General features: G+C 39.4%; 1 protein-coding gene across 1 annotated transcript; it reads right to left on the reverse strand.

Annotated features, from left to right (window-relative positions):
• Window positions 1-1,014: 1,014 nt before the first annotated feature.
• Window positions 1,015-8,208, reverse strand: Zcchc9 (zinc finger CCHC-type containing 9). Its single transcript, XM_042690810.1, has 6 exons — window positions 8,151-8,208; window positions 6,292-6,701; window positions 4,741-4,891; window positions 4,437-4,529; window positions 2,467-2,535; window positions 1,015-1,155 (listed from the first exon to the last, which is right to left on the reverse strand). Exons 2-6 carry the CDS (start codon window positions 6,673-6,675, stop codon window positions 1,037-1,039), a joined length of 816 nt encoding a protein of 271 aa, XP_042546744.1. The 5' UTR covers window positions 6,676-6,701; window positions 8,151-8,208; the 3' UTR covers window positions 1,015-1,036.
• Window positions 8,209-8,880: the final 672 nt, after the last annotated feature.

Below are 8,880 nucleotides of genomic sequence, written 5' to 3' on the forward strand. Positions count from 1 at the left end.
TATTCAGTACAATGGTAGCGTCAAGCCTTGTGAAATATATGTATTAAGTATGCATGTATTCATCAAATCAGACAAAGAAGCTAATGGGTCTCTGATTAGTGTTCTAACTCTATTATGGTGATACTTTCATCTCACCCTGACTCATCTAAAACATGTGAACAAAATGCTAGTAAGTTTGATGTACAATCTGTTATGTGACATTATTCTGCCTAAAAACTGCACACTGAATTTTGGCTAGAGCTTCTCTTGAAAATCAAAGGCAAAAAAGAGCTGTTGTGAAGTTGACAGATTCTTCAGTATTAACACTAGTAATTTTAATGCTTTATATCAAAACTAAGTAACTAATCAGATCCTAATTTATGCCCATCTAGGATTCACAAAATACCTCATGTCTAAAGAGTCTGTGGTAAGGATACTAGAGAACAATAGCTACTTCAGTCAGAATCAAGGTATCAGAAAAATAAACAAATAAAAAATATTCTTTTATTTGACAGTAAAAAAATAAATTTTGTGACAACTTATAAATAAGTTTCTTTAATAATAGACTGAGTGCTGGATCCAGAAAACAACATAACTAAAATATCCATTAAGAAATAAAAGCAGGGTTCTTTAAGGGTTAATTCACTGTAATGTAAAATTTCATTTAAAAAATATGATGATTACAATCAGGCAGATACCGACTTAGCTATGCTTAAGTTCTGTTCCATAAAGTATGCTTTTTGTTGGGCATTGTGACACATCTCAGCACTTGGGAGGCTGAGGCAGCCCAATTCCAGGCCAACCTGGACTACCTTTGTGAGACTCTTGTCTCCAAAAAACAAAGAAAACAAACTTTTAGAGAATACAATGTAATCATCTTATACATTTCTTCAGATATTTGGTTTTTTTTCTAAACAGTATAGAAGTACTCCTTGATGAACTCTGATATCTACAATACAAACTTGTTTTTAAGGGAGCCCAGGATCATCTAACTGTAAAGCAAGTCCAGTTTGGAAAGTAACAATAAAGTGGCAATTAACAATAGTACCAATCTTTATTAAAAATTAACAACCTTTGGTATTTTTGTTTTAGGTTTCTGTGGTTTAGGCATATCCAAAATTTCTTCATAGTCTGCACTCATCCCCTTCGCCCAGCGACCAACTGTGACCATTCGATCTGTAGGGAATAGGAAAGTTAGGAAATAAGACAAAACAGTAATCAAATGCATGGTCCTTAGATCAGTATTGCTTTAGCAAAGGAACTAGTTTTGACATGAATAATCACAAGGAGGAAAAACTCCATCACTAAAGGAAAGTGAGCAATTCTGTAATTGATTATAACCCTTGATTGTAGAGTACCACAGGCAATTTCTCCTCCCAATTAGGGAAATGCAGCAACTACTTTGCAATGCACAAACTGATGAGAAAGCTCTTTCATTCTTTCCCAGAGTTCATCATTACAGAGCCAATGAATTCTGAAAGTCTGTAAACATCAACACTTACGAAACATCAGTTTTAAATGCACAAGATTCCACCTGTGAAATTATACAACATCTGCTTGTCAGTCTTGTTATTTGGGAAGTGGCAATCCTCCCAGGAGGGAGAATTCAAATCCCACTTCATCATTTCAATCTTACTGCCTACAGGGTGGTAGAGACTATCTTCTAGACAAGATTATAAATAAGAACTCTTCGTTTTAAAATTTAAATGTTAGGGATAGGAAGTAACAACAGGCAGACTGCTGAAGTAAAAGAAGTGTACATTTCCCTAAGAAGTACGACAGGCCCACCTTGCTGTCCGCTGTCCTGCTTCCTTTAATGCGTGATTATCATCAGGAGAACTAATGAAATAATCATCTTTCCTTTTCTCAAAAGGAAATAAATTTGCTGTTTCAAATATGAGGTTTTTGATAAACAGGCTTGTATTTCACTAGGAAGAAACTAACTAGCCAGATGCTGTGTTGATAACACATTTTTAATAATTATGGCAGTTTTTGCAATTAACTTTGAATTATTTAAGCACACACAAAGCAAGGCATATATGAGGAAACTCAATCCTCCAAACATGGAAAGTTATTTTCATACTTTGATTTTTCTCTTGGTACATCAATTTTTTTCTGTAAATAATTACTTACAGAATTATGTTCTAATATAAATTTATTAGTAAATTTTAAAAGCTTAGAAGATGCAGTATAAAACATCTATGGTTTACTGATCATATATATGTATATATGTGTGTATGTGTATATATATATATATATATATATATATATATGTGTATGTATACACATACTTTTTCCTGAAAATTATAGCTAATGCTCAATTACGCAGTTCTATGTCTACTGCTGACACAAAAGTAATTAAGACATTGGCAGGGGAGGAAAACAGTTGTCTTTAATAAACAGTGTCTCTGAGTTATTAATAAAATGCAACAAAAATACAGAGGAATAGCTACCTTATCCTTTCTAGATTGAGGGCTATAGACTCACCTGGATTCTGACCCTCAGGGCAATCTTTCTTAAAATGTTCCACAGAGCCACAGAGTTTGCAGCCACCACCTAGTAAAAGAACAAAGTCATTGAATTGGACCTTACACTTACACAGACAGGGCTTGTAGTATCTCAAAGCACTTTCGTATCTCACTTGATCCTTACATCCCTGAAGCTGTAAAGGTGGCTGAAAACAGGAAGCTAAGTGGGTAGGTAGGTGTCACTATTTCCCTTTTTTGAGTCAGTCTCACTATGTAACCCATGCTGGCAAGCTGGCCTGCCTCAGCCTCCCCAGTGCTGGGTTAGAGGTATGTGCCACTATTCCTCTTAATTCATTCTCTGTTTCTCTCATTTCACTAAGTGCTCTTTTCCAATCCACTGCTTCTGATACCTAGTCTTTAGGGGAGAAGTGGAAAAGAGATATAGTAGGAGGCATGTGGTCAATCACTAAGTGCTAATGTTACCAACCCACTGTTCTTTGTACCTGGCCCTTAGGGGACAAGTGAAAATGAGAGCTGTACATATCCAAAAGCTATGAAACAGTCATTTGAATTTTAACCATGTTTGACCAGATAAGGGTACCCTTATCTTGCAAACAAAATCTGAGTGCAGGTGCTTTTTGTTTGTTTTGTTTTTGTGGTAACTAGGATTTACTCAGGCCTTTCTGATTATTAGCCTGATGCTTACCATGTGAACCTTGCCCCCAGCCCTGTTTTATGAGATAGTTTCCCCACTCAGACACATACTTCAGCTATGATCTGCCTATTGCAGGCAAGGATTAGTGACAGTCACTGGTAGATGACTCCATATACTTTGAAGGAAGCATGGAGGTAGAATCTTTCAGACTTTTTGGCTGGGTCAGGCCTAGAACCTCAACCCCCTAAATTTCAGCCTCACACAGAGCTTAGGATAACACAGATGAGCCTGTTGAGAACTTTTCTGCTTAGGCTGGCCTTAATTCTCAGCTTTCCAAGTAGCTTAGGATTACAAGTATAATCTTAGTATTTGGCTCAGATGAATGTTTTGGAAGTTGTCTAAAAATTTCATCAGATTCTAAGATAGTCAATGACCACCTATCTACGCCCTCCCCCCCCACCAAAAAAAAGTTAGGAACTACCACCGTTATATTATAAATGTCAAATGGAAGTGAGCATTATAAAAGGATTTAAAGTAACTTTTGCTTCAGAACCTTTCATATTAGCATTAGGGTGCTGTAAACCTAATGAAAATAACCATGTTTCTGCTTTAAGCAATGTTCCAGGATTTTGAATAACACACATAGTTACTATTACAAGTCTTTCACCTGATGGTCAAACACAATTATGTAATGGTTAGATATTGTCATAATCATGCTTATAATGCTAAGTGACTCTGTCAAAAAAATGACCCTACAGATACAAATCTGGCTTAATTCTCACACCTCTTGCCTATTTTATTTTTTAATATACTTTAATCATGCAGTATCATTTTGGCTCATTAGAAAATTTCTAAGCCTAAGGGCTCTTTATTGTCTTCCATGCCATAGGAAAATTGACTAGACACTGGAATAATATAGTTTAACCCTTCTAATAGGTAAATACCATGATTCACTAAAAACTAAATACTATTATTAAATGTAGCATCATTCCATGTACCTCTCATAAAGGGAAAACCTATCTATTATGTGGGACTCACCAATGCTAAGATAAAAATTTGAAAATAAATAGGCATCCTATTTGTTTTTGCATCTCCAGTTTATAGATAATGAAACACAAGCTTAATAACGGTCAAGTCCCACAAACTAAAGTCCTACAACTAAATACCTTTTAAATCTTGTATTAGTTTGCGATATAATCCTTCTGCTTCTGTTACATTTAAATGTAGAAATGTATACCTTACATTCACAAATGATGCTGAAGCAAGTAGTTTGGAATATGCATCTTAGTTTTGTTCCAATTTATTAATATACCAAGTCGCATTACAGTACTTACCATCAGCATAGACTCCTTTGGGATTATCAGGACATGATCTGGACAGGTGGCCCATCTCCCCACAAACAAAACATTTTGCAAATGGAAACTCACCTGTAAAAATCAAGTGTCTTATGAATATGACAAGTTATATAATTCATACTATGTTTAAAGACACTAAATAGAATACATGTATTTTTCCTAATTTGAAACTTAAACTAATATAATTTCAAAATCTTACTGGCATGCTTATAAAAAGAAAAAATGTCCAGTTGGTTATATGTCATTTTCCCCACCAACCAAACAAGAAACAAAGAGAACACACCCAGAGCCGGGTCTACTTTAGCTCTGCACTTGGTTATTTCATGCTCTGTGGACCCACACCGATAACATATTCCAGTACCCATATCTTGATTTTCCAGGGCAGCGGGGCAATCTGCAACTCCATGGCCAGGTTTTCTACAATGGAAGCACACCTGAGAAAATAAAATGTGAGTTTACACATTGAAAACTATACAGTGATGTTACCAGTTCTTGTTATTAATAGTACCTTTAATAAAACTTTCACTTTAAAGTTCTTTGTGAAAAGAAAAAAGCTTTCTGTAGAGGATAGAACATAGTTTAAAATTATTAAATTAAAAATATCTGCATCTATAAAATTCATTTAATTCAATGAATTTGGAACAAATGTTTTAATTTAAACTGATTCAAATCACAAGATACATTTCAAAACAAAAAAAGTATATCCTTTTTGTTTTTGTACTCTTAATGCATAGCAACACTGAGTAAGAGGTTTTATTTTAGAATATATGCTCAATACATGTTAAAGAAATAACTAATACTTAAAGGAATTATTTTGCTCTAATATAAACCTGAACAATGACTAGAGGGCAGGAGGAGGGGGAAATGAGGTGGATATGATATGAATATAAGTACATTTTATTCATATATGAAAATAGCACAATGAAACCCACCAAAACCTGTTAAAAAGGGGAGTAGAGTGGTTAAGAAGAGTAATAAGATGGAGTGAATTTCTTCAAAGTACTTTTTATACATATTGTAAATATCACAATAAAGCCCCTTTGTGATATTAATTTATGCAAACAAATTTTTTTGTTTTAATTTTATTGTCGAAAGATGTACAGAGGGGCTACAGTTACATAAGTAATGAGTACATTTCTTGTCAAACTTGTTACCCCTTCCCTCATTTTTCTCCCACTTTCCCTCCCAACCCTCCCCCCAGTTGTACAGATTATTCCTAACATATTGTCTTCTGAGTATTCCTGTTGCATTGGCTCCCCTTTTGTCCTGTGTCTCACCATTTTGTTGTTCCCCTACTGAACAATATAGTCATACATAATACTTAGCAGTTTGTAAAATGTTTTTCTGCTGTTTTTTAGCAGAACTGAAATTTGAACTTGAGGCATTGTACTTGCTAGACAAGCACTCTACATGAATAACACCTTTTCTGTCAGATAAGCCTTGGACTTCACCTCTCCTAGATTTCTGCCTCCTGTATAGCTTGGATACAGACACGTACAAAGTACCAATATGTCAAGCAAGTTCCAGGTTTTGAAGTCAGACAGACTGAGTTTAAATTTTACCTCTGTAACCGACCAAGTGGCTTTCACTAAGTTACGGAACATTTCTGCACTAAAGTGTTTCCTTTCTGTAATACAGGAACAAAACTATCTTCTCTGTACTGTTAAGATAACTAAAGTACATCAAATATATGTGTGCTAAAAAAGTACAAACCCTTTTAAAGATGTTTTATTAATCTAGAATAGCATCTACTAAAATATGCATGTGTGTTTATGTGTAAATGGATGAGAATCCATCTTACAATATAAAAAACAAGGTAGAAGCGATGACTTACCATTGCATTTTTCTTTGCTGCTTGTCTTTTTAATCGTCTTCCTTCACGCCGATTGTCTTTCTTTAAGGCAATTGCAATTTCCTCTCTTACATCCTGGCTGTCTGTTGCTATTATCTCTCCATTGTGAACCATCTGGGAATTCTGTCTTAGGTATGCCATGAATCCATTCACATCTTCATGTAAGTACTCCTTTTTCCTTTTGTTCTTTTTATGCGTGGCCTGGTGTGTATCATTTTGAAGGGGCAGCCCACTGGCTTCACGTTGTTGATGTTTTGGAAGGCTTTGGCTCCTTCCTTGCAAGGATCCCTTCTTCATGTCTTCCCATGATGTTGCAGACAAGGGCCTCTTATTATGGGGGGTACTAACTCTTGCCCACCTGGTCATGATGTCATCAGAGGTTCCTCAACAATCTTTAAGATAACAGGGGTGGTTATCAATGAAAAAACAACTAACTGGGTGTATCAGTTATCAAATATGCCCATGTTAAGCTTTTTTTTTTTAACTTATGGGGCTGGGAAGGTGGCTCAGTGGTAGAGTGCTTGCCTTACATGCATGAGGCCCTGGGTTCGATTCCTCAGCACCACATAAGCAGAAAAAGCCAGAAGTGGTGCTGTGGCTCAAGTAGTAGAGCGCTAGCCTTGAACTGAAGAGCTGAGGGACAGTGCCCAGTCCCAGAGTTCAGGCTCATGATCCACAAAAAAAAAACAAAACAAAACAAAAACCCCAACTTGTATTTATTAAAACACATTTGATTTCATTCAGACATTTACATATATATTTAATTCTATGATATGCTACATAGATATGTCTCTAACATAAATCTGATATTTGCCAGAGAAGTTGCAATGCTAGTGAAGGTGAGGGTTATTGGGAGTATGTATACTTTCTTAAAATTGTTAATTTGCTAAGAAATCGAGTTATTTCCAAAGTCACAAAGTACACAGCAATGTAGTGAATGGAGTTGTTTCCCACCTCAAATCCAGTCTTCCAAGCTGTTTACTTTCCTACCTTAAAGTCCCAAGGCTATTTTCTCCCAATCATCCTGCCATTTTAACATAACGACCTAGAAAACTGTACAGAGATCCTCTGAGACCCTTAAAAATCAACTGATACATTCAGTATATCTTGTCCACTACCAGGGCTGTCTGCCCATATTAATGATTTTGTGTACACACACACACACACACACACACCCACCACCACCACCACCACCACCACCACCACCACCATATATCCAAACGACCCTGGGGGTGGGTGGTGGGTGGGAGGGGTTCTCCACTCTTGTGACCTGAAGTTCATCTTTATAAGTCTTCCTGGCAGACTTTTCAGTAAACTGGTATATAAAAGTTGTCAGCAGTCGGGTGATGCTGTCTTACTAACAGCGAAGGTGGCTGCCATTTGCAGCCAACCGGTTTTAAACGATTTGCAACTGCTTCATTTTAATTGTGTTTCAAAGCACAAGAGAACACTTGAGATCACAACGAACGGCAAGAGGATGTACCGTCACGTTCCCAGCCAGCCTTGGCGTGTACAGCGCGCACGTCCACGCGGTTTAAAGGCGGCCGCCGAGGCGCCGGAGCTGGTGGCTCCCACAGTGTTTGCGGTTACTTCCAAGCTACCTCCGCAGAGAACGAGGGCATTATTAGCCGCAGTATGCCAGAACCACCCTCTGTCTTTTCCAGGCGGCCCGGCCGGCGACGCCTCCGTCCCGGAAGCTCTCGCCGCGGTCGCTGGCTCCCTCCCTCCCCCCCCCCCCCCCCCCCCCGGCGGCCGACCCGGCAGGCTACGGCCGTCTCCGCCAGCTCTAGGAAACCCACCCCTCGAGGGTGCCGAGGGCCCCGGTAGACGACCTCCCTTACCGCGCGCGAATCCTCCAGAGCAGCCGAGTCGACGGAGCAGAGCAGCCCAGCCCTCCCTGCGACACGTCACTTCCGGCGGTCCCGCCCCAGGCAGGCGCCGCGTAGGCGCCCCCCGTCGGCTTTGGGTTTCCCTACAGGTTGGTGGGCTACGGTTGGGTTTCATGCGTTTGTGGAGTCACCCCGTACTTGAAGCCGTGGAGTCAAGGATGGATGGGAGCTCCGTCTGTGGTTTTGCCGCTTGCGGGTAGCGGCAGCTGGGAGGGTTGGTAGGAGACGGCCCGGAAGTGGGTTCTGAGAAGGCAGGATTAACCAGGTCGAGTGGAATTAGCTGCGTGGGGTTGTGTAGGACGCTCCGAGCAGAGGCCAGGGAACATGGCAGCGGGGATGGACCACTGATGACAATCTGGGGGTCACTGGGGCCTCAGTCTGGTGTATGTGGTAAAAGCGCCTCGTCTGGTTGACCATTCATTTGAAATACTACCACCAGGCTTGCAATCCCAGCTGTTAGATCCCAATGGCCAGATGACCTTATCTGAAGGCCCCAACTCTTTGTCCACTCTGTCGCGCCCCGTTTTCCCCTTTTTGAAGCGCCCATCAGCTACTCCTTGAGGCTAGCCTGGGCCTCCCGCCCCCCCCCATTTCAACCAACCAGATGTGTAGTCCCAGCCTGTGTGTAGGAGGATCACTGTTCCAGGCAAACATGTAACACCTGGTCCAAAAAACTGAAGCA

This window comes from Dipodomys spectabilis, unplaced genomic scaffold (assembly GCF_019054845.1).
Source record: "Dipodomys spectabilis isolate Male_0828 unplaced genomic scaffold, ASM1905484v1 ptg000140l, whole genome shotgun sequence".
NCBI classification, from domain to species: domain Eukaryota; kingdom Metazoa; phylum Chordata; class Mammalia; order Rodentia; family Heteromyidae; genus Dipodomys; species Dipodomys spectabilis.

What these genes read in the sequence shown, in the direction of transcription:
- Zcchc9 (XM_042690810.1), bottom strand. Translation starts at nt 6,675, where the DNA reads ATGACCAGGTGGGCAAGAGTTAGTACCCCCCATAATAAGAGGCCCTTG. An exon ending in TAAAGTAGACCCGGCTCTGG is followed by an intron (nt 4,530 to 4,740) that starts GTGTGTTCTCTT and finishes TGATTTTTACAG; the next exon opens with GTGAGTTTCCATTTGCAAAA. An exon ending in CAAAGGAGTCTATGCTGATG is followed by an intron (nt 2,536 to 4,436) that starts GTAAGTACTGTA and finishes TTCTTTTACTAG; the next exon opens with GTGGTGGCTGCAAACTCTGT.